The sequence below is a fragment of the Drosophila subpulchrella genome, chromosome 2L (genome assembly GCF_014743375.2).
Source record: "Drosophila subpulchrella strain 33 F10 #4 breed RU33 chromosome 2L, RU_Dsub_v1.1 Primary Assembly, whole genome shotgun sequence".
Taxonomy (NCBI): Eukaryota; Metazoa; Arthropoda; class Insecta; order Diptera; family Drosophilidae; genus Drosophila; species Drosophila subpulchrella.
Window position 1 is genome coordinate 21,696,317 of NC_050610.1, and position 24,609 is coordinate 21,720,925.

The window sequence follows — 24,609 nt, forward strand, 5'->3', positions numbered from 1 at the left end:
AAAGTGTTTAAATCCTTTAATTAGAAAAAGATTTGATAGACCCTTTTGAGTCATCTACTTTACTGCAAAACAATGCCTATTTTCAATTTACGGTCTGCTTGATATCCTTATAAAGTCTACAATTCAAAGGTACTTCGTTGAAAAGTAAAGAAAATATGATATACGTTTCTATTTATAACTTTGCTATTTTCCAAAATTTGGTAAAACTTAACTACGTTTCATGTCTTTCAAACCATAAATAATAAAACTAATTTTATGAAAATTAATTTAGTTAATTTATTGCTTAGTTGTATGCTTACTAAAAAGAACAAGAGACTAAATAGATATCGACTAATATCCCAGTAGAATTTGAACTATTACGCGCACTTGATAAAAAATAAATTCAAAACTATGGCAACTAGCCACTAGGTTTGTGGCTCCAGGGGAGAAACACCCAGGTGGGTGTTGCCTAGGAAGTCCAGATCGGCGCACTGGCGAATGACGCGGCCAATGTCCTGGGGCTGCAGGCAGAGCGGAGCATTTGCCACCGCCAGAGGTAGATGTTCCAAGGTCTCCTGCTGCAGCTTGGCAGCCAAGGAGCGGCGCACTAATCGTTCGACAAAAGTGCACAGCACTTGGCCGAGCACGGCAAGGGCCACTGGCTGCGAGACGCCTGGCGGAGATTCCTCCGGCTCCAGAGAGATATTTATGTCCTTGCACATTTCCTGAACCAACTGCAAAGCCGTATCCAACTGCTTCGGTGGAGGTAGATATAGCAGTTGACGATTGTTAACCACTTGGAGGGGTCTACTTGTTAGCCGATTGCCTCTGGAGGCCTGCGAATGAGGTTTGTCCACGCCCAGGACATCGATGAACTCCTTGTCCCGCATCCTTTGATCGTGTCCAAGCAACCGATCCGTTTGCCTGGCTATCCAGGCATTCAGCCGATTGCCCGAGCTGAGACTGGAGTAGGCCGAGAGCTGCGGCTGGGGCTCGCCCTTGAGCTGCGCCTGCACCCGCTGAGCAAGTTGCTCTTCGGCCGCCAGTTTCGGTTTCCGCTTCTTGTCCACACTGGGTAAAACCACTTTGAGAGGCGGCGTGTATCCATGGACCCTGGCGAATGCCACTATCTCTCGCAAACTCCAGTAGTGTTCCTTCCCGCTGATGTCCAGCTGCTGCAGCTTGTGGTGCTGCATCAGACAGCGACGCAGGAGTCGCGCCCGCAAGTACTCAAAACAGCGTTGCTTGAGCGCAGTTAGCTTGTGGAATTCCTCGAGGGTTGAACATGTAAAGGGGTACTCCTTCTTCTGATCGATTGCTGTTAGCGGCAGGCGACGCAGGAGGAACTCCACGGCACCGCGCATATTTCGAAAGTGGGCACTGCCAAAGATCTGCTCCAGCCTTCGAGGTCGCGTCTGCAAAGGCGTTTCCATAACTGCAGGCGCTATATATGATAGCATGGGCCTTTCCTCTATCTCGCCACTCATGTTGGCATAGCCATGATCATGCTGCATGCACTGCAGCATATGCCAGCGCGTTAACGAGGGCGGCTTGAGAAGACTTAATTGTGGTTTCAGCAGCGATTGTTGCTTCGCAGCCTGTTTGAGCTTCCGTTGTAAGGGATCAATGATGTACAGCTTTCCGGCTCTTTGGAACACAACATTCTTCTGACCCGGGGGTTGGCCATTGCGCACAGGCTTTATGGGTGGCCGATCTGGAGAGGGTTTCTGAGGCAATGGATCTGGTATCTGCTTAACTGGAGAGAACTCCAGCTTCCGCCTTTCTGACGTAGATTCCTGCCTTGGGCTTCTGCCATTTACTGGCAGATACACCACCGATGGTCGAGAAGCGCTCACCGGAGCTGCGTTTAACCGAAGCTGAGCCCTGGAAGGCGTCGGTGGAGTGGGCGGCGGCTTTATGGGACTGTAGCTCAACTTCAGAGGCTCCGATACCAGGACTGTCGGTTCAATTTGCTCGATGTCGCTCAGTTCGATTTTGTTGATGCCCGCAAACAGATCGTCATCCAGTTCCTCCTTGTTTTGAGTGATGGAAATGGTTCGCGGCTTACACGACTCGGTGGGGATAGCAAAAAATGGCGGTTCCAAAAGAGAAGCAACCGCCAGAGGAGGATCAGGGGTTGTGGGTGGAGGATTAGGCGTAGGAGAAGGCGCAGCCTTTATGCTTTTCCGTTTCGTCAATGCCTGCTCCGCTCTCAGCCATATTTCCACAGTGGTCTCAGCACCCATCGTATGTAAGCCACACATAGTTTTGTCCAGCACCAACTTATGCATCAGCTGCACGGGTTTCTGCTGCAAGTGGTCTTGAAAGAAGAGCTGGATGCGCATGGGAAACTCGCCCCAGCCACGTCGGTTCAGCTGAAATGGAGGCCTGTGCACGTCCACAATATCGTTGGGTCGATAGGAATGATGCAGGTGAAAGCGCACCTAAAAATGAAATAGAAGAAAGTGTTATAAGACTCCTCACTCTTTAGGTCCTTAATGGAATGCTTACCTTTTTAATGTAGGTTCCCACTGGTTGGGGTAGCCTTTTGCCTTGCACATATACCAACCACTTGTAGATCAAAGCTTGTTCACCTGTGGCCTTGTCCTGGGAGCCCACGCCAATGTACTTGGAGGTGTTGCCCACGACAAAGAGGAACTTGTTCTTGTTGTTCAGTCGCGAGGCATTCAGCTCCACTTGCCTTTCGTAAGCCTGGCGACTGGTACAGGGTTGCTCATCCTCCAGCTTAACAGAAATGGGAGCTTCCTCCTCTGTCTGGTCCTTGGAGTGATCGGTAACGATTCCCTGCTCCTTGATCTTCTGCTGTCGCCTCCTTTCCGCACGACGATGTGCGGGATTTCGCAGCCTAATGGTTTCTTTGGCCAATGTGGCCGCCGTGCGCTCGGGCAGATGATTCTGAATGGGAACCGGGCGCTTGCCAACGATTTTCTTGATGGCCGGATGGAGGGGCAGCTGCGGAGCGGACACATCGTCCCCGAACAGGCTGTCGCCGCGCACCTTGGCCACGTCGGCGGCGGTGAGGGGAACCTGTTGCTTCCGGTAGTACTCGTTGACCACCTGATAGCGCAGTCTGTCCAGCAGCTGGCGTCCCTGCAGCAGTCGTCGATCGATCTCGGCCAGCTGCTCCACTTTTTGTCTGATTTCGCGTTGGAACTCCAGTCGCAGGAGCTCCCGGATGCGCTGAAGTTTGTCAGCGGGCGGTGGCAACTCCGCCGCAGTTCCCGCTGGCTCCACTTTAAGTCGCTTTCCCTGTAGTGACAAGTCATCCTCCGGTCGAGGCTCATTCTGGCTGGGTACATCCGTTTGGTGATAATCCGGATCGTGGTACTCGCTGTGTCTGCGCTTCTTTGGCGGCGTCGCCTGTTGCTGGTCCATGTGCGTGGTCGCGGGCGCACGCACAGGGCTCGGATCACGTGAGTTCGTTGGGGAACAGCTTCAAGTTGGGCCCGAACCGCTCCTTGCACATTTAAGCCGGGATTATGGGCAGTTATTTATGAAAATGTGTAAACAATTGATGCGAAAGAGGCGGCGCAAACAGAATTACATTCGGCGGCGTTGCCACACTGTCGCAGTAGATGCGTGCATGCGGTCGTTAGCCAACACTGGCGGGCTCAGCTGTTTGTTTTCTACTTTTCTTTACGCGGGAAGCAACGACGCCTCCACGGAAGAAAGGAAATTGTTATTAAAAATAAGCAGATAGATTGCAGCAAAATGGTCGAGCGCATCGAGGATCTCAATCTGCCGAACGCTGTGATTGCCCGGCTTATCAAGGAATCGCTGCCGGATTCGGCCAGCGTCAGCAAGGAGGCGCGCGGTGCGATCGCCCGGGCAGCATCTGTGTTTGCCATTTTCGTGACTTCCTCATCGACGGCTTTGGCCCACAAGCAGAACCACAAGACCATCACCGCCAAGGACATTCTGCAGACCCTCACCGAGCTGGACTTCGAGAGCTTCGTGCCCTCGCTGACGGAGGACCTGGAGGTCTACCGCAAAATGGTCAAGGATAAGAAGGAGAGCAAGGCCAGCAAGAAGGACACGAGCAGCTCGGAAAATGCCAACGCCAGCAGCACTGCCGTCGCCGAGGAAGCGAATGAGTAATCGCATAGGATCTTAACTATCAGGAGGCGTTATCATCCTTAGTCTTTAAGCGAAAAGCTAGTATTAAGCATTCATGGAGAACATTAAAAATAATCAGTATCAGAGTTGTCTCTTATCTAAAATTTGTGGAAATGCTATATTTTAGAAAGATAACCCTTTTTTAAGACAACTTGAAAACAGGAATAGAGTGACTAACATATCACTGTTTTCTAAGTCACTCTTTTGGGCATCACTGCTACTTATGCACGTGTCTTTCCAACACTGCCAACAGCTGTTCAAACGGATAGAAACCGCGTCTTCAGTTCAACCCCATTGCAAAAGTTCTACATTTTATTAACTTGCATGTTTTATATTATATTTATATGCTTTAGCAATGGGTGTTACGGGTCTGTGGAAGCTCATTGAGCCCTGCGGCAAACCAGTGCCCGTGGATACTTTGGAGGGTAAAATCCTGGCAGTGGGTAAGCATTGATTTCATCGTCTAATGAAATAAGTGGTGGTTTCTTATTGGAGTCGTGTGTATCCTGCAGATATATCCATTTGGTTGCATCAGGTTGTCAAGGGCTTTCAGGACAACAAGGGATCGGCCCTGAGCAATGCCCACTTACTGGGTTTGTTCCACCGCCTCTGCAAGTTGCTATATTATCGTGTGCGACCGGTGTTCATCTTCGATGGATGTGTGCCTCAGCTCAAAAGGGACACCATTGTGGGTTGATTTATCAGATAAAACTAGGATGAATCCTTGAAATTGTATCCCTTTTGGTTGACCCTTCCAGGCCCGCCGCCAGCAGCAGAGGAACAAGCTCAGTAACGAGGCGGATCGCATACAGGCCTTGCTCCTGCAATCCCTGGCCAAGGAGAAAGTGGTGCAGCAGGCGCTGGGCAAGAATGCGGAGCTGCTGCTCAAGTCTCCAATTAAGCGGCCACCTCCAGCGAAGAAGAACGATGAGGATGACCTGTTCAAGCTGCCAGAACTTCCGGCTGCATCTGCGGGACTGGATAACACCGGCGAGGGCAGCGAGCAGGATACCAGTACTTCGGATAGCTCCTTTGACGAGTCAACCGCTCGACATGCCTACAACTCCAGTCTGCAGGCCATTGATGTGAAGAGTCAGCACTTTCGCAATCTGCCCGCCGATGTGCGGCACGAGATCCTCACGGACATCAAGGAGACGAGGAAGCAGTCCTCATGGGGCCGCCTGCACGAGTTGCCTGCCCGCAGCGACGACTTCTGCTCCTTTCAGATGAAGCGTCTACTTAAAAGACGCGCTGTACAGGAGGGCCTGGAGCAGGCCGAGCAGGAAATGGGTGGCACAACGCTCACCTATTCGGAGTTGTGCGACTTCTTCAGCGAGGAGGGCATCGTCACGCCCACGGCCATTGAACAGAGCACCCGGCAGATCAGCTCGGATGAGCACACACGATTTCTGCTGGTCAGGGATCTCAAAAAGAAGGCTCTGGAGAGCACCAAGCAGCAGGTGAAAATAGAGAAGATTGAGGAGGTGCCGGAAGAGGAGGATGAGAAGCCGAGCACCTCCACCAAGAAAGAATCCGGCGAGGGTTCTCCCCTAGGTACTGAGTTCGATGAGGATTTGGCCAGAGCATTGTCCATGTCAATGGAGGAGACCAAAGTGTACGATGAGAAGGACTATGAGTACGACTCGGACCAGGAGTTGCGCCTAAATCGGGCGCAGAGCAAGCAGTTGCGACATGCCGCCAAGGGACCTGCTAGGGCATATATGATTGAATACGGCGGAATGAACGACGAGGAAGTGGGCAACATCTTGGAGGCAACTCAGCTCGATGACACTCAAAGCCTTGAGAAGTTTCTCGATCTCACCACAGTCCCCGCTGACATGGCAAACGACTCAATTGAGGAGGCCAAACTAATTTCACAAGCCATTGAAGAGAGCAAGCAAATCTCCCAAGCGATTGAGGAAAGCAAAAAGAGTCTACAGGGGGATAAGGTGGAGATTGGAGATACAGATACTGACTCCGACATGGAGGAAGTTGTGGAAACTCAGGAGCCAGTTAAGGGTAAAGAGACTCTTGAGATTTGTGTTGACATCACTGAAGACCTCAAGGACTCGAACGATCTGTTTGCGGATATATTTGAGGAGGAGGTCAAGAATTTGAAAAACAAGGATAAAACTGAAAGCGATGATGATGATGACTTTATAGAGGTTAAGGATAGCGAGGAAATGGTATTGGATTCTCAAGATGATGGTAAACCAAACAAAGATAAAAGCATGCCAGAAACTAATCAACGTAAGGAAAATACAGAAGAAATTATCGAAGTGAAAGATAGCCAAGAACTTATTCCTTTAGAAGTGAAAAATAAACCTGATCTAGACTCAATTTTAAGCCAGCTAAAAAAGGAAACCGCTGCAGTTAAAAATATTCAGCTAAATGTAACTGAGGAGGCAGAACAAAAACCAAAGGTTGAACTGAGTTCCATATTAGACGAACTAAAAACAAAGATGGCCGAAGTTAAGAACATAAGCCTGGATCAAGTCAAACTAAGCAATAATGACTCCATCGTATTATCCTCAGACGATGAAGGGGCCTTAAAAACCACGAAAACCACCGTCCCAAAGGAAGAAGTAATTGAGCTGTGCGACAGCGATGATAATAAAAACCATCGCATATCACCTAACAAAACGCCCAGCAAGAACAAGTCCATTAAGGACTTCTTTGACACCAGTTACGTGGTTAAGCGAACGCCCGACAAATCACCAGCGACGGATAAAACGCCACCGGGAACACCCAAGACTCCGCAGCCCTTCTTCAGAAAAAGAACACCAAAGTCAGGGCGTAAAAGGGCTAACGATGGGCAGGATGATAGCGATGAGGGAGTTTCACCCACGAAAAAATCCAGCAAGGCTTCGAAATCACTCTTCGAGGCCAAGGAGACGGAAAAGGAAAAGACTGTAGACCCTGAGGTAGGTATAGAAAGTATTAGGTGAATAGTAAGGTATTTTATTAACAAAAAAGAATTAACTATTTCAATTAATAAATCACTATTATATAATTACTAAATAGTATGTTATTAATATTGTTCCTAACTATTCCAGGATCTTATAAAAGATGCCGCTGAAGCCCTTAAATCACAAAAGACCTCAGAGGAGCTGCAGGAAATGGCCACCAACTTGGCCCAGGAGCGCAAGGAGCTGGAGATCGAGCGCAACCGGCAGGACCGCATGGGCATGTCCATCAGTCAGCGCATGAGCATGGATTGCCAGGAGCTGCTACGTCTCTTCGGCATTCCGTACATTGTTGCCCCCATGGAGGCGGAGGCGCAATGTGCCTTTCTCAACGCCACCGAGCTCACCCACGGCACCATCACGGATGACAGTGATATCTGGCTGTTTGGCGGTCGAACTGTTTACAAGAACTTCTTTGCCCAGAACAAGCATGTTTTGGAATTCCGGGCGGAGAAAATCGAGCAAACGTTCAACTGCAACCGGGGCAAACTGATCCAGCTAGCCTGTTTGGTGGGCAGTGATTACACAACCGGAATCCATGGCATTGGTGCTGTGACGGCCCTAGAGATTCTGGCCTCCTTTTCCGGGCAGGATGCCAACAATCCAAGTGTCTGCAATCAATCGGTGCTGCAGACATTGATCAAGTTTCGGGACTGGTGGCAGGCACACAAGAACAGCAATCTTCCTCCTGGAAGCTCCGCACGACTTTCACTCCGCAAAAAACTGAAAAACATCGAACTGCATGAGGGATTTCCCAACGGCGCTGTGGTGGAGGCTTATTTGGCCCCCACTATTGACGACAATCGAGATGCATTTAGCTGGGGCACACCGGATGTGGAGTCAATAAGGGAATTCGCGCGAAAGTCTTTCGGCTGGACCACTTCGAAGACCGATGACATCCTCATGCCGGTTATGAAAAAGATTAATGAGAAGAAAACCCAAGGTTCCATACTCAATTACTTCACGGCAAAGAGCGCGTTGCGAGTTCAGCAGCCACAAGTCAGCAAACGGGTGCAATTGGCCATTGACAAGATGTCAGGAAAGATCGATGATGCCGAGACGCCGGAGAAGCCAAAGAAGGTGACACGCGCAAAACGGGCAAAGGCAGCTTCGGCAGCGGGTGATCATGTAGCCAACGCGGAAGGAGAGACCAAAACTGCCCGTCCCAAACGTGGCAAACGAAAGGCTGCGACTGAAACGGATGTGGCGAATACGGAACAACCTTCTACATCACAGCTGGCTTCAAAGCCAGAGAAATGTCCTCGGATACCCAACACCGTAGAAGTGATCCCTCAGAGGGAAAAGGACCTGGAGCAGATGCGTCTCAACAAGGCCAAGGCGGCGGAGATTCTAAAGAAATCAGCTAAGACCAACAAAAAATAATCTTACAAAAACAATTTAATAAAAATTTATAGAAGTTGTAACAAGAAGTTGGAAATGGGTTTCGAATTATGTCTTACCTTAATTGTAATCACTAATATCAACATCGATTCACTTATAATACTCGGATTTCGCAGAAACCTTGAGATTAACATCAGATTTTTATTTAATTTTACTTTTGAGTCTATAATTTTTTGATTTTATACTTGCGATACCATAATAAGAACATTGACATGGCTTTCAAGCGAAATTCTGGTCTACCTATTCCTCACCGGATGCATTATAAAACCCTTCGCATGAAGGGGAACAAGACAAAAGCACTTGGCTTGCAAAAACGCTTACACCATCTTTTAGAGGAAAAGAGCACTTTCGTTAAGACGATCCACAAGATGTCCCTGCATCAGAGTCGATCCTTGCTCGCTGAGTGCATTGAGCTTATACGAAGACAAAATCGACAGCTTCAAAAAAATTATCGAAAAGATGTTCGCAACGAAATAAGGTTTAAGAAACTTATTCGGATATTGGTTAGCCATAGATCCCACAGTTTATTTCTTAAAAAAAGTTTCAACGGCTTAAAAAGCTCAATTTATGAGCATGTTGGTGGTCAAATACCAAACCAAACCAACGAAGATGATCTACAATATAAACTGCAATTAATAAGAATGTTAACTAAAGGAAATTTTAAGGAAGCAGAAGAATGTATTAAAGTCACAAGGAATATAATGGGATACCACTTCGGGCAGGCGAGGAGAAAGAATAGGTCAAAAAGACGGGGACCAAAAAGTCGCTTTGAAAAAGCTATATGGGAGTTCTTTAATTCATTGGAAATACAAAAAGGCGAAACAAAAAAGGATAAGGATGAAATTAAAAAAAGGCCACTTCCAAAAGGACCTTATAATGTACCCAAAAAAAGGGAAATAGTGAACAAGTTTCCTGAAGATAAGGGGGACGAATTTAAATTTAATATAAATTTAAAAGGATTAAATTATAAAAGAATGGATATTAATTTATCCAATGAGTCAATTAATAATTCCATTGAGGATAATGAGGCCTATAAAGTTTATCACACTAGAAGCGCCGATGATTTTCCCGAATCCAAGGTAAAAATTAAAGTTTACCCCCGTGAGAAAACCGATAGAATCAAAACAGCCGACAGTGGAGAAAATTGGCATCGTAGAGAAACACCTTATATTTTTCCAAGAGAACTTGAATACAAGTCAAAGAAAAATGAAGTAAGTAAGAAAAAAAATGTAAGAGGAAAAATAGGTATTAGCTCCACCAATATGTCAAAAAGTAGCCCCAAAAGGTCCCCAAGAAAGTCCCCGACCACTGAAGAGGAGTCTTTAAAAAACGATCAAACGGAACAACATGTGGAGGAAAGTAACACAGAAAATGAATCTACCACAATTACGAATCCAAAACTGAGTAAATCACATTTTCGATCTTTTACTTACGAAAAATTGAAAGCCGCATACCGTTCTCATAGTCTAGACACCAAGCGACACGTTACACCAATTAAAAAAAAAGAGAAATCCGATGAAAACTTATCCAAGTCCGGTATCCTGATTCCGTCAAACTATTTTCAAGTCACGTCAGTGTATAACCCTTCTATAAGCGACTCTCTGATATTTAACAAAAGCACTCTACCGTTTTTAACAAGGAAAGTTTCCACGCTTTTTGGAATACCTTCCATCAAATCATGGGATGGTGTGGGAAGGTATTCCGCAAAGCCGCAGTTACCCATGTCATCAGTGGCCACTGAGATTATCAAGCGTTTATATGAACAAAGGATAATAACGGATGAACCAAAAAGATATCACAGGAAAATCGATCTCACTAGACTGCATTCCAACAGCTTTTTGGGAAAGATTTCAAGGTATAGGCCCTGGGATCAAATGAATGCAGTGCTGGGCGATTTGCTTGGGAAGTATAAGGAGTGGTCGGGTAATGCTAGAACCCCCGAGGAAACTCATAAGTTTAAGAAAATTCTCAAGTGGCGATATATTCATAATGTGCAAAAGCTCTTACACAATCATTTGAAGCAGCTGAAGTTGGAGTTGGACGGCGGAAGGTCAGAGACTGGTTCCAGAAAGTCTCAAATTTCATTCAGATCTATTCGGGCCAGTTACCAGGTACCATATAACTATGGATCCTTTGCTGTCGTAAAAAATTCTTCCGACACAGAAATTTCACCAATAAGGCCTCTCCACGAAAACTTTGTCCGCACACAAATGGATTATTTGAGATCGAGGATTTTCGACAAGGACGTGGAGCGTATGGATCGCATGATCATGGGTAGGCAAGTGCCCATAAACGAGGAAGACCTCGAGATCTTTAAGAAATATAAATTTGATCCTCAGCACTTTAACATCCTGATATTATCAATTGGTAGATTAATGTCGGATGACAGATACGAGGAGAAACTGCCAGTTCTGGAGAGAAATTTTCAATTTATAACCCATCAATTGCAAGTGCTTTCCCGGGAGAAAAGGATACAAAAAATGAAAAAAGAACTGAGAAGAGCAGAAGAGGAAGTATTATCTAAAACTTCTGGCGACAGTTGTCATTACGAGCGTACCGACTTTAATGAAGCCTTCCTGGAGAAAAGGCGGGAAGTGTGGGCATCATACATAGCCAAACAGGCCAAGACTCCCACAGAGATTGTTTTGGAAGCTGTCCGAAAGCAGAAACGAAAAGCTCAGATAGCCCAAAAAAGGGAAGAACGCGAACAGCGTAAGAAACAAGAGCCGAAAATCTTAAGAAAGAGGAGATCGCCCAGTGCTCTTTTCAGATCTCCAAGGCGAACGCATAGAGAGCAACAAGTTATCGAGGACATGCAACAGGAGCTGGAGAGCACCAAGTCGAAGTGCTCGGCAACATCTCTGTGCTGCCGGCAATGCAACCGGTGCGGCATGATCTGGACACACAGGTGTTCCGAGGGTTCCACCGATGAAACAACAGAGCACCTATGTCCAGTATAAAAGGAAGAAAGCTTAATTTAAAAATTAACCGAAGCATATTCCGGGGTGCTGCAGAATGTCGATTCAAATGCAGTTGAAACATATTTTTTCAGCACCCTGGGTTGTGCATTTATCAGGTTTCTTATAAACGTACTGAAATAGAAAAGTATTAAGCCGAATGTTTTACGATTTTGAGACAACAGAAATATAGAAAATGATTTCATAAGTTTTTTAAGTTAAGCGTTTTTAAATGAGTTATTCAAAATTGTTAAAAGGTTATATACAAAATAACATACAATATTATTGTTCATTATTTCGAACATTAAAACAATGTGAAATCTAAATACTACATTTATTTCAAAAATGTATAAAAACTAATTTTATATTTTAAATGTAAATTCAATTATAAGGCACATTACTTAACCTCCGTGTTAGGCTAAAGGTACTTCGAAAATGGAATTTTCTAAATGTTCCTGAATATCTAGATGCCCAGACAGTACAGGAAGTTATCTCGACAACCCACGTACACCCGTCGAAGGCTCTCAATATAGCACGCGCTGGAAAACACTTCACCGGGAAGTTTGTCTGACCACTGAATCTCGCCATTTCTGAAGTTCATCAGGACGACACGTCCATCGGTGGCGCCGCACCAAGCAAGAATTCCATTCGGTTGCACTGTGAGCAGACTGGGCGTGGCATAAATAGGGGCACCCACATTCGTCTTCCAGTGTAGATCAAATTCAACAGATTTTGCGCCTGGTCCGTTTTTACATCGCAAGCAATAGACATGTTGATCGATACAACCGAAGACGACAAAGGAATGTCCCATGAAAGTGGGTGGGGTCTTGACCACCAGCGAGGAGAAAATGTTTCCTTCTGTGCTGAAGGTGGCCAACTTTAAATTCAAATTAAAATTGCTTAGAGCAGGTTTAAGATTACCAGAAGAAATGTAGTACTCACCACCTTTCCGTTGCCCACATGACAGGCGTGAACACGGCCAGCCACTTCGGCGGCCAGAAAGACATTGGACTTGGATTCCAGAAGGACAGGTGTGGAGAAAATGGGCTCCCTGAACTTATGCGTCCACTCCACAGAGCCATCAGTGATGGCCACACGCGAACAGCTGCCGTCCAAAGTACAGATGATGAGCGACTGTTCGCTGGGCAGCTCCAGAGCTCCAGCGAAGATCGCCTTCTGGCCAATCTTCTGACACCACAGCACCTCCTGCTGCTCGGCTGACAAGCAATAGACATTGTAGTCCTCCGCATAGCTGCATACAATGATTCGACGACCATCGGTGGTAAGCAGGGGCTGCGATTTAATCATGCCGCCAATTTCCACGGAAAAGATAGTGTCACCAGTTTGGGGATTGAAACCGTATAGACAACCATCGTAGCAGCCCACCATAGCAAGTTTTTCGCTGAGAAACGTAACCTTGCACTCAATGCGATTGGGTAGCCGGACGATACTCAGTTCGTTGCCCGTTTGGGGATCCAGAGATCGCAGAATTTTGGAATGTGCGCCAACGCATATGTAGCGTCCCTCGTATTCGCTCACTGGGGAGTCTATGCACTTCTCGAAGTTAACCTTCCAGTAGAACTGAAGCTTGAGCACCGGCTGTTCAATTCGTTTGATAACCAGCCCGGAATGGCAGGAACTAGCCGCTGCCGTCTCCACGGGCTTCCGCTTGACGTTGTTGGCCACCAACTTGGCCGTGTCCAAGAACCTCAAAACTGTTCGCAACGGAACGTTCTCGTCCAAAAGCATCTCAAACAGGTGCCGCTGCTCATCATCGATGCACATTTGCAGGCCAATCTCCCGACAAATGGTGATGGCATGGAAGGATGTGCCACCCGCATGGCGAAAGCTCAAGTCATAGCCGTAGGGAGCAGTTTCCTCGATTTTCTGCCTCTTCGCCGAAGTATCATCAGTCTTTTCCACACATTCTAGTCTGTCGTGCAGATAACTCTTCAATATTTGTTGAGCGGGTTGAGCCAGGGGAATGCAGAGCTTGAGGAGCTCTTTTTTGTCCAGTTTGCCATTAACATTGCAGGGAAAGTGTTGCAGGTAGACAAATCTATCTGGCTGCTCTGCCATCGACACCTTGGACAGAATGTCGAAGGTCTGGGCTCGCTGTTGAACTCTGGTCTTTGGCTCCAAGCTGCGGATGCAGCAGATAAGCTTTTGCAAATCCTCGAGCCAGAGGCAAGCCGCCAGTTCGCTGCTGAGCAGACATTTTTGTATTTTGCGAGTGATCATACCTGAAAAATAGTTTTATTTAGCCATATATTTTGTACATTAACTTATGAAACTCACCCAAGCTTATACGGTTACCGGCCCTCTTCACCATATCATTCGACCTCTCCCCATAAAATAATGTACCATCCTTCTCTCGAGTGACCAGATCTCCAGTTGCTCTGAAACAAATGTCGGAATCGTCTTTTGAAGAATCCACTTTGTCATCTATTTCTGGTATATAGCAACGCCGCGTGGCACTGCCCAGATAGAGCTCTCCTAGTGCCGAATCGTTATCGTTCTGGAATTGAATCCGTATAACCGTATCCTCGTCGATGGGCTTGCCCAAAGGCACTGGGGTCTGCAGCGACTGAACGATGTGCAGGTGGCTCCAGCAGGATATCTCTGTGATTCCATAAATGTTGCAAATGTGTTTCTGCAGCAGGACACTCGGATCCATCCAAGTAACGAGCTCAGCATTCGAGGGAAACGGTTCACCACCAAGAAGGAGCACTCTGAAAGCGGTAAGATAAAATTCAGTACATTGACATCAAATAAAAAGAATGTTAAACCACCTGAGTGAGCTAGACCTGCTCAACACTCTATCTCTGATACAGGTGGCTCCAAATCCGCGGAACAGCGACGGCGTCATCTGCAGAATACTGATGCCTGGCTTGGCCAGGTTGTCGGGAAAAAGGGCACATAGCAACTTGCTAGGAGAGTCCCTTATGGAGTGGCGGCTGATCAGTAAAGTTGCGCCATTTTGCAGGGCCAGAAAGAACTCCACCACGAAGGGATCGAAGGTGCAGGGTGTGCCCAGGTAAATTATGTCGGCCATAGAGACGTTTAGCTTCTGGCTTGAAGGAAATAGAGATAAGTTTGGGCAGTGGTATATTAAGTAACCACTTACCTGAGCGCCACTATGTTGGGGGCGATGCATTCGTAAGGCACATGTATTATTTTCGGGCTTCCTGTGCTTCCAGTGGTAGTGATGGTATAGCACATATTGGCGGGCAGGGGTTTCTTGGCGGATACAGTGGATTTGTTCTTCACCATGTACATCTTGCAGACCTCCTTTAACAACATTATGGTAAACAGATGCGTAAAGTGTAAAGGTGCCACAGTCAAATGTTTATTGACCAGAACAAAGTCCACCCCGGCTGCGCACATCTGATCGTGCAGCTCCCGGGAGAGCATCATCTTGTCCGTGGGAAAGAAGTGACACTTGTGGTTGAGTATACTGCATCATAACAATCATTAATTTTATAAAAGACAAGGATAAGCAGATGAGAATCCTACGTAAGAATCAGAAGACAAGAAGCTGGTGTGTGCTCTGTGATGCGAAGGGCGATTCCTGAACCGGGAGGAATCTTCTGTCGCAGGAATTGGAGCACCGTCTGTACTTCTTTTGCCGCAGTGCCATACGTCAGGATCATGTCCTCGGTCTCCACACGTTCTATTACGAATGGAACATCCTTGAAGGCTCGGATTCTGTTGATGTCGTAAAGCTTTTCCGACGGCTTTGCATCCGACGCAGTCTGGGGTTCCAAGTTCTCAGTGGGTGGGTCCTCTTCTTGCCGTGATACTTCCGTCAATTCAGGATGTACCTCGGCAGATGCCATTTTAATAAGAACTTTGTTACAAAACAAAGCAAATTAAATTAAAAAGCTAACTCGCAAATTGTTTTGTTTATATTTCGCATTGCCGGCAATCGATATCAGGCGATAGCATTGAGGCCTATCGACAGAAACAGCTGTTCGATAGGTTCTTGGATGTCGATATTTTAAAATATCGTTTTTCAGTTTTAAATTTAAAAACGCGCGCCATTTCATTTTTATTTTCATATCTTTTATTGTTCAGTGCGAAATGTTTGTCTCATTTCATTATTCTCATAAAGCTAAACATCTAACAAATGTGCTTTCTTCTTTTGTAAAAATGTCTTTTGTTGACTTTTGGTCAGAAAAAGCTCTAGGCATGCACACGCATGTGCTGGAGGTAAAACAGTTAATATTAATCAAAAATACACCCATTTAACGATGAAGTGTAGCTTAATAATAGGCAAATGGTTCCACGTCCCTTACATTTCGATTCCTCTTATTCACGCTTAGACAAATCTTGTAGATTAAATATAAATTAAATCCCCAAGCAGGAACTACTGTACACCAGGGTGTTATTTTCATGTAACCTGAGTTGATTCCTAGCCCATCCAGGCCCTATGCCTGCTTCTTCGAGCTCAAGGCTAGGCCTTCTTTGCTCAGCTTCGTGTACTCCGTTTGCATGATGGACTGGCACTCGTCGATCAGCAGCTGCACATCCTCCTTCGCATACTTCTCGGTCGAGACCTCTGGAAGAATGTGGATGAGGGCGTGGCCAGGGCGGAAAGTCTTCTTCTCATCGTCCATGAATGAGTATTTGGATATGACCACTGGCTGGATGGGACTCTTGCCCTGGAGGGCGATGTGGAACGAGCCCTTTTTGAAGGGCAACAGCGAATCCTTGGAATTGCGTGTGCCCTCCGGAAAGAGCATCAACTTGCAGTTCCGCTCCTGTATTGCCTTGGCCTCCTTCTGCAGTGAGTTGATCGAATCCGTTTTGCGAGATCGATTGATGAACAGAGTTCCCCACAGCCAGGCTCCAATGCCAAAGAAGGGAAGGTAGAGCACCTCCTTCTTCGAGACAACCGTTGCCCTGCCGATCACCGGCCACAGGTGGGCCAGCACACACAGATCCACGGCACTCTGGTGATTCATGATCACCACAGAACCGTGATCCTTACGCACGTTCTCCAGGCCCCGAACCTCCATCGAGATGCCCATCAGGCGGCACAGCTGCCGGAAGCACCAGGCTGGAACGCTGCAAATACCAAATAATAAATCTAAATATATCCCAATAAAGTAAACATCAAGAGGAATACTTACAGCGCATTTCGGTAGTCCCTCGGTCGCAGGATCATAAAGGGCACGCAAATCAGGACTATAGCACCCGCTCCAAAGAATATAAAGACCATCCGCATTTGATAGGGAGCTTTCGCCGTAGCGCTCAGTATTAAGGCCACTATGCAAGCAAGGCCAATTACTTCGCAGGTGCAAGCCATTTTTAGAAGCTACTTAATTCGAGTGGTCCCTTTTTCTGAAATAATGAAAAAGATTTAATTTTTTTAGTACTGGTTAGAATTTTTAAAAGCTAGCGGGACACACCTTAAGTATGACAACTTATTTCAAAATATGGTTGTTTCGGTACTGGACATTTAATGCTAAGATTTTCAAAACTTGAGTTAGCCTGATATTTTCTGATGTCCCAAACTGTTAATAGAAAATTTGTATTTCCTTAAATTTTATTGAATTTAAATTTAATATTCAACAAGTTACAAAGGTGAGTTTTTCTTGCATCGATACTAACGTTTGACTCTAGCAGTTGTGCATATAAACTGACTTGGGATTATTAAGCGATTGCTTAATATTTCAATTCCCTCCAATTTGCATAATGTCTTGATTGGTCAATAAACCATCATGCACTGCGTTTCTGAACTCTAAACGTAATAGCCCATTCAAAATAAGCACTTAGAATCAGGGAATCAAACCGAATCTTATTTCGGTTCCGGTTCTGGTACCGGTCCCATACCGAAACGACTTATTCGGTAAACGATTCAATTTTGGTATTGATGTTTTGGTTCCTGTTCTGGTACCGGTACGTACCGGTACAGTTAAACAAATTTAAATTAATTATGGCAATGAATACATTGTAATTATTTGTGTTTTATTAAGAAAATAAAAACTTTATTTGAAGGCACATTAATAATAGTTCAATGGATACAAAATCATAGAGATGATTATACTTATAATGATAATAAATTTAAGAAAAAACGTTAATTATTTGGAAAACATGTGATTGGTTCTCAAAAGCATGATTGCGTTTAAAGTTTTCATGTCCAAACGGTTTCTGAGCGGATTCATGATAAACTTAACGCTGGAAAATAACCTCTCTACGCTCACTTGCGTAGCAGGAACACATAGGGCCACTTGAGAAATTGCAAACAACTCTGGGAACTTTTCGGAAGATTCAGACCACCATTTAATAATGTCTGTTGACTTGGAAAGGCGCCTTTGCTTTAGAAAAATTTGTATTGATTCTAAAAGGCTGCATGTAGACATACATGAAGGTGAGCCTACAGATCTTGCTTCTTCCAATTTTAGGTATTTATCAACTTCGTCGAAGCTTTCTGAAAGGCTTGCTTCTAAACTTTTCTCAAGAAGTGATATTGAATTATTGGATATCGATAGAATTTGGAAGTAAATATTGGATAATAGACTAATACAAGTCTGTTTTTGATTTTTGCTTAGGGTAATATTGAATCTGGGATCTAAGAATATTCCACACAGAAATGCATCGTTTTCAAATAATAAAATTTCACGATCTTCCAGTTCTGTTAACAAAAATTTGGCCAACTTTGAGTTATTTTTCTGCACGAGTAGCTTACAACTAATCCAAGTGTGGTAAAAGTCTCCGAAAACCAAATTTTGGCTTTGAAGTTTTGTTGTGGCAACCTCAGCTGGCTCTAATAGGCTTACAATTTCGCGAATTGAATCCCAAACTTTTTGATCCAGATATAAATCGGAATTAGCCACTGCATAGGTTGAGCAAAAATGGTATACTGCATCTTCTACCAAATACGCTAACATTTTGTAGGACGAGCTCCAACGCGTAGGACAATCAATGGGCGGTTTTCTTAGATTTTTCTCCTTCATAATGTAAGACATGGTTGGTGTTCGCAATTTTTTGACCAAGTTCCTGGCAAAACCAATTGTTTTCGAACAATTTTTGTCTTTAAGTACTGCATTGACCGCCAACTGAAGAGTATGTGCTGCACAACGAACACCTAAAATTAAGTAAATAATAAAATGTTAAGTATATAAGCCGCTTATAAATATTTTGTAGTTTCATACTTATGCACTTATTTTCAAAAACAACGTCATTCATAAAAGACAAGTCGTTGTCGACGTCGGTTTCATTCTCGTATGAAGAGTCGTCGCACAACTCCTCCGGAATGTTTTCGTTACTTAGAAGTTCCACAAACTTGACCATATTCCGTCCATTATCAGTGGTGCAAGAATAAATTTGCTGGGAGCTGATCTCGAATCGATTTAAAACAAAAAGGATGGTGTCTTTTAAATTTGCAGCAGTATGGCAGGCAAACATTTCTTCAGTTGCCAATGTGCGCAGGACAAGATGTCCATCAGAAATAAATTGTATGTTTACTCCTAAATTGCAAAATAATTTGTTAAAGCATTATATTTGTATAAGATTTAATTTTTAGGCATACACACCAATAAACGATCGATTCAGATGAGTCAAGCCGTCGATTTTAAGTGCGATCATTTTTCCTTTAGTTTCTTCTTTTATTTTTTCGACGACCTTCTCTGATTTGGCTACAACATCATCACGGACGTTTTGAGGATTAATAAAGTTTTCACATCCTAATCCTTCAATTAACGGATTCAGAATCCGCCTAAATCCGATGTCGTTCATTAAAGAAAATGGTCTTCCATCAACTGTGCACAGCAAAGCACATGCATTTTGTATATCCTCCCTTGTAATGGACACACGGACAATTGGTTTTATGAAATCCTGAATCGTTTTAGCAGGCACACTATTTTTCTTAGAAATTGTTTGGTTGCTACTCGTTTGCTCCTCAGTTTCAATTATCAATGTGTTATGAGATCGCTTTATGTGCTTCGACAAATTAGTTCCATGATTACCCTATAAAATGCATACGGATTATGTGCATACATATATATGTAAGTAAGTAAGCAGTTAATTTTTATACTTACTTTAATTTGATGCCCACAATTCACATCATCTTTTTTGATTAGGCACGTGCTCGTGTTTGATAAAATGTCAAAGGAGAAATACTTTCGGTGAGGATTCGATTTTGGTCGAGGCATTTTTCACTTTCTTTACTTTTCTTCACTTTTCCTAGCTGCTTCACATGAAATTCTGTTTAAATTCTAGAATGAAGCTTGATGAAAGGAGACGGCTAAGGTAGTTGTTGAGACTAGTTATCTCTTTTCTCCATATATAATAAAAAACCGCGTAGAAATGCGCCAAAAATTCCGGATTTACAACCTGCTCAGACATTTTCTTTCATAAGAAGCACATATGCTAAAAAGAGACAGGGAAAAAGCGCTACGGCAAAAAGTGGGACCTCATATGCAGATTTCAGTATTTTTGTTACGGATTTTTTATGAATTTAGTAAAGTACCAAAACCGTACCGGTACCAGCAATACGGTAATCAGTTCTAAATTTAATTTTGGTTTTGGTACCGGTACCGGTTCCGGTTCTCTATTAGATATCGGTTTATTTCGGTTATCGGTTCCGGTTCCGGTTCTGGTTTTATTCCCTGCTTAGAATACAACCAAAAAAATGTTTAACTCTAAGTTGATTGTTGGGTTGATTCTTTTTGCTTTATTGTCAGCACTTCTAGATATCTCAAGGTCGATTATAAATTCATGAGCGATATCCCTCTGGTAACAAACCTTTGGAAGACCTTAACAAGGTCGGCACACGTCCGATACGCCCGATTGGACAAATACAACTGAAAAGACCCATGCTAGGTGGGTCCGGTTAAACTGGGCATTGCCGTATCAGGCGTATCAAAAATGGTTAAACTGTTTTTGTTTGGATTAAGGCACTGAACTTTGATATCTCGGTGAAACATTATAACATATAAACGTTCGATTGAGATCCATAAACTTTCGTTATCAGCTCTTGGTAGAACCATGACGAATAGTACAAAGATTGGAGAGATCAGAATAGTAATCAACTTGACGATATGCCTTAAGTGGCGCACAAAAGAGGTATGTACTTTAGCTAATAGATTACTGTTGGTTTGGGGTATGATAATCTTTTTATAGATACAACACCTAACGCACTTACTAACAGTTTTTTTTCATTATTTATGATAGCGCACAATCAAAAGATTACACGTAATAATAAAACACTTATGCTGGTCTAATCTAAAGAATATAAACTCGATACGCAAGTACAATCGAACCCATTTCGAGCTAAGGAAATTAGTTTTAGGTGTTTGGGTGTTACTTTTCTATCTTTTGAATGACCAATTAGCAGGTGAACTCATTACCTCATCAAAAACAGCACAACTGAAGTGGTAAAACAGGGAAAAGTCGGATGGAACCCACAGTTCAGACTTTGACTTACAGGTCGAAGCTCATCTATAGGACGCATTTACTGCGCACCCTACAACTATAACTCGAGTAATTACCCACAAAATGTTGCGTGTATTATTCAACATTTGCCCTGTTGTCAAGGGTACTTCAAAAGTAGAAGACTACTTGAGACTGGCATATTTTTGTTAAAAATTGATCACATGATTCTTTTATCGTAACGACCACAACATCTCAATATTAAAATCAACCGTTGACATAAGTGCTCTAATCATAATGCTAGCCTATTTTTAATTGTTTTGTCGATCCAAAAAATACTGTTTATGACTAGAGCTCAATTATTTACGGAACTACTTTAAATGTGGGCCATAGCAATTATAACTATTATAATTGTCGTTACAGATACAACTTTCGGCTATTTGATGTTATTCTGAAATGATGTCAAACTGTTGATACTGGTCGTGACCTTTTGGGGGAGTAATTAAGTGCTGAACGGGTAGTTTAGTTTAATCAAACGCTGGAGTCAGATGGTTATGGCATAGTTGCCTTGGATTTTCATTGATTTTTGCCTAAGCATGTACGGAAATCTTAATGAATAGCACATTTTTTTCTAATGCCATATTGTGACTGGCGAATATTAAATATATATAATTTGCAGTGCAATAACAGGGTCTCGATATGGCGGCTCTGTAATGGGTTATAAATGGCTTATTTTATTAATTCTGCAGAAAGCAAACGTTTGGCGATAATATTTCCAGGTATTTATCGTTATTTTGCTGGCTTATCAGATTTCTTAAACGAATTCAAGGAAAGATTCATATTTTGTTTAGGACTAAACCAGACATTTTTCTAGTAAAAAGTTTCTGTTGATTTTTAATATTTTAGATTTTACCTGTAAGTACAGCTCAGAGCACACAAGAAAATATGATTTTAATATTAACGTTTAAAAAACACAGCATTTTTAACATTTCTTCTTTAGTTTCTATATGTTTTAATAAGTTATAGGATTATAAAAGATGTACTATACTGAAAAGCTTTGCTGTCGGCTTTACTTTGCTATAAAACATTAGTTCTAATTGAATACTTGTTTTGCCAAAAGTGGATCCTTTATTGCCGGGGCAATTACACCACAATATAATGAATATAACCCATTTGGTTTTACAACCAGTTAATTTATAATGTATTCATAAATTTTATTATTATATGCATATTATTATTAATATGCACACCTTCTTAAAGACGGGTTAAATTTGCAAATTACATTTCTGCCAGTGTGCTGAAATCAATTTGTCAACTGAAAGTGTTTGACTTTCTGTTTACAATTTCCACCGGCACCGCCCGTTTACTGTGTTGCAAAAGAAGGGGTTAGGAAGGCGTTATGAGGGGGGTTCGACATTCATTATCTTTTGGACAATCGCCGCAGAGCTTTCAAAGTGCGAACATCGATTCATTCAGCTAGCATAAGCTCAGGTTGCTGATAAGATTGTGGCATGATTCCGCGCTGGGGAACGATAGGCACTATTTAATTACACCGATCGCACGCATGTGACGGGCGTGTTGTAGAGTAGGCAAAGTCCGGACCCGGGTCTGGAGCTCCCCTGCAGCCTCAATTTGCCAGCCAATTTAGCGTCGTCGGCACATCGAGTCAAGTTCAAAGTCAACGAGGAGAATCTAAAACTAGACCCAACCTGAGTCACGGCAGCGATTTATTTGATCTGATGATCGGACTTTCCTCGTCGAATGATCATTGTCTCCCGCTTAATTGCCGAGTGGAATGTTTGGAACCTTAATCTTATTTGTTTTTCAATAGCACACCAGACTTGAAGCCATTATTATGTGCCAGTCACTTGCCATTATGTCTATGCTTAAACTTTAAAGTATATACAAATGTAAACACTAAATTACGCGATTGTAGCGTAATTTATTTATTGATTCAGTGTTGTGATATCATTGCTTTTATAGGAACCCTTGTAATATATCCAATCTTAGTAGGAAGTAGGGCTTACAATTATAAGACAGACTGGAAACCATTATTATGTACCAATCACTTGCCATTTTGTCTATGTTTAAAGTATATACAAATGTAAACACTAAATTACCTACAATCGCGTAACTTATTTATTGATTCAGTGTTGTGATATCATTGCTTTTATAGGAACCCTTATAATATATACAATCTTAGTAGGAAGTAGGGCTTACAATTATAATTTATATAGAAGTCTTCCACTTTCGGAACCATCATTTAAACAGGTTAATGGATATGTACATTGGTTTTTTGGTGGCAACTTTTGTACATTTATGATATTATAAATTCTCCTTTTTCCTCTTGTAGGTCTTGAATTATTAACGCACAAAATCATTATTTCACACGCTATGGCAACTGGGGAAAGTGAGGAATCCCAATAACATAAAATCAACAGGGACCTAGGGGCCAAAAAATGTATAACCCATGGGAGCTAAAGAGCGGCGATGGTAAAGTTGGGGTCTAAAAGGAAACGGTGTCAACAGGACGACTGGTACACAGGAAATAATATCAGATAAAACAGTAAGGGTTTTTAAATAAAAATTATATCTAAACGTCCTAATATGTCCTAATAATGTATTATTGTGCACTTATCTTATCAAAATGTTCTTATAAAGGAAGTAATATTTCTTGTTTTAATGATATGTACGTATGTACTTATTTAAAATAATAGAATGTTTCTTTATTTTACAAGAAAATAATACTTTTAGTTTATCGAAGAATGGATCTAGTTGATCCTTAAATAACACATAATCAATTTCTCTCTGTGCATCGGAAAAGAGAGTCATAAATGTACAGGGGGGTTGCGGTTTTTTTATTCCTCCAGGAACAACACACAAACCGCATGATTTAGGCGAGCAGGGAGGAAGAAGGAAAAGGAACAGGAGCATAATAAAGACAGAATGTGCGTGGGGGACGAAAACAACAAACAAAAAACAACAACTTCAATAGTACAAACTCACGAAACAGTTATTTCCCCCTTTTGGGTGGAAAATTGTTGCTGCTCGCTGCTAATTCCTCTCTGTTTTTGTTGTTGCTGCTGCTGCTGCGTAGGCGTAACAGTTGTTTTGCCGCTGTGTAAGTGCGTTCTAGTGTAGTCATCTGCAGTGGAACAAATTCCAAGAATTCCACCAAATGGATCGTGACCAATTGCAAATAAACTTGTAACGCACTGCAATTTAATAAAAACCGAGCAAGCACTTAGTCCTGATCAACCAAAGGAATATTAATATTCCCGCGTTCACTGGAATTTCCGAGCAGCGAGATTTCCGGCACGCAAGAGAAACGTCCGCTTTAATCAAGAGTCCGTTCGCAATTGAAAAAGCTTTCGCTTCACATGTTTGCCGCGTTTCCGTTTAACCTGTATGCGGTGGAGGGGAGGTACATGTTAGGTACGTGTTTTATAACACACTACCTGGGTACAGTTTAAATTCTTTTAGTTTTATTGAAAATTAAAATTTGCAAATACTAATAAAAACAGGCCTTGTGTAAAATAATTATATCAATCTAATTATTAGCAGTCTAACTAAACAATACTTTAATTTACAAACAAGTTATATTTAATTTTCTTTATTTTAAGAATGTCTAATTACCTGGAATTTGTTATTGGAGTTAGAAATAAATATGCAGCTCTAGCGTTAATAATTGGATTGGTTTTATTTTAATGTACCTACATAAAAAAATATTCGGAACTATTTTTTAAATTAATTAGCAAACAATATTCGAAACTATTTTTTAAATTAAATTA

The 24,609-nt window shown here is 43.0% G+C and overlaps 7 protein-coding genes across 11 annotated transcripts; 3 read left to right on the forward strand and 4 right to left on the reverse strand.

Annotated features, from left to right (window-relative positions):
* Window positions 1–261: 261 nt before the first annotated feature.
* Window positions 262–3,552, reverse strand: LOC119547935 (YEATS domain-containing protein 2). Its single transcript, XM_037854982.1, has 2 exons — window positions 2,491–3,552; window positions 262–2,423 (listed from the first exon to the last, which is right to left on the reverse strand). The coding sequence occupies exons 1-2, from the start codon at window positions 3,373–3,375 to the stop codon at window positions 405–407; spliced, it is 2,904 nt and encodes a 967-aa protein (XP_037710910.1). The 5' UTR covers window positions 3,376–3,552; the 3' UTR covers window positions 262–404.
* Window positions 3,553–3,621: 69 nt separating this feature from the next.
* LOC119547936 (DNA polymerase epsilon subunit 3) lies at window positions 3,622–4,213 on the forward strand. The gene has a single exon (XM_037854983.1). The coding sequence runs from the start codon at window positions 3,712–3,714 to the stop codon at window positions 4,096–4,098; it is 387 nt and encodes a 128-aa protein (XP_037710911.1). The 5' UTR covers window positions 3,622–3,711; the 3' UTR covers window positions 4,099–4,213.
* A 159-nt stretch (window positions 4,214–4,372) lies between these two features.
* On the forward strand, window positions 4,373–8,465 carry LOC119547159 (DNA repair protein complementing XP-G cells homolog). Its single transcript, XM_037853885.1, has 4 exons — window positions 4,373–4,559; window positions 4,629–4,804; window positions 4,875–7,040; window positions 7,173–8,465. Exons 1-4 carry the CDS (start codon window positions 4,472–4,474, stop codon window positions 8,463–8,465), a joined length of 3,723 nt encoding a protein of 1,240 aa, XP_037709813.1. The 5' UTR covers window positions 4,373–4,471.
* A 118-nt stretch (window positions 8,466–8,583) lies between these two features.
* On the forward strand, window positions 8,584–11,615 carry LOC119547160. Its single transcript, XM_037853886.1, has one exon. It carries the CDS (start codon window positions 8,696–8,698, stop codon window positions 11,441–11,443), a length of 2,748 nt encoding a protein of 915 aa, XP_037709814.1. The 5' UTR covers window positions 8,584–8,695; the 3' UTR covers window positions 11,444–11,615.
* Window positions 11,616–11,760: 145 nt separating this feature from the next.
* LOC119548477 (beta-alanine-activating enzyme) lies at window positions 11,761–15,368 on the reverse strand. Of its 2 annotated transcripts, XM_037855746.1 has the most exons (6): window positions 14,957–15,368; window positions 14,568–14,897; window positions 14,233–14,514; window positions 13,739–14,172; window positions 12,383–13,683; window positions 11,761–12,317 (listed from the first exon to the last, which is right to left on the reverse strand). In XM_037855746.1, exons 1-6 carry the CDS (start codon window positions 15,277–15,279, stop codon window positions 11,904–11,906), a joined length of 3,084 nt encoding a protein of 1,027 aa, XP_037711674.1. In that variant the 5' UTR covers window positions 15,280–15,368; the 3' UTR covers window positions 11,761–11,903. The 2 variants fall into 2 exon arrangements, with proteins under 2 accessions (XP_037711674.1, XP_037711676.1); XM_037855748.1 differs by lacking the exon at window positions 14,957–15,368 and having other exon boundaries at window positions 14,233–14,510; window positions 14,568–14,730.
* A 149-nt stretch (window positions 15,369–15,517) lies between these two features.
* Window positions 15,518–24,165, reverse strand: LOC119548161 (1-acyl-sn-glycerol-3-phosphate acyltransferase alpha). Of its 2 annotated transcripts, none has more exons than XM_037855267.1 (3): window positions 23,825–24,165; window positions 16,576–16,786; window positions 15,518–16,510 (listed from the first exon to the last, which is right to left on the reverse strand). In XM_037855267.1, the coding sequence occupies exons 2-3, from the start codon at window positions 16,749–16,751 to the stop codon at window positions 15,871–15,873; spliced, it is 816 nt and encodes a 271-aa protein (XP_037711195.1). In that variant the 5' UTR covers window positions 16,752–16,786; window positions 23,825–24,165; the 3' UTR covers window positions 15,518–15,870. The 2 variants fall into 2 exon arrangements, with proteins under 2 accessions (XP_037711195.1, XP_037711196.1); XM_037855268.1 differs by lacking the exon at window positions 23,825–24,165 and adding an exon at window positions 16,855–16,940.
* On the reverse strand, window positions 17,449–20,711 carry LOC119548160 (E3 SUMO-protein ligase ZBED1-like). Of its 3 annotated transcripts, none has more exons than XM_037855266.1 (5): window positions 20,192–20,711; window positions 19,486–19,673; window positions 18,982–19,414; window positions 18,601–18,915; window positions 17,449–18,533 (listed from the first exon to the last, which is right to left on the reverse strand). In XM_037855266.1, exons 2-5 carry the CDS (start codon window positions 19,597–19,599, stop codon window positions 17,527–17,529), a joined length of 1,869 nt encoding a protein of 622 aa, XP_037711194.1. In that variant the 5' UTR covers window positions 19,600–19,673; window positions 20,192–20,711; the 3' UTR covers window positions 17,449–17,526. The 3 variants fall into 3 exon arrangements, with proteins under 3 accessions (XP_037711194.1, XP_037711193.1, XP_037711192.1); XM_037855265.1 differs by having other exon boundaries at window positions 19,486–19,840; XM_037855264.1 differs by lacking the exon at window positions 20,192–20,711 and having other exon boundaries at window positions 19,486–20,171.
* Window positions 24,166–24,609: the final 444 nt, after the last annotated feature.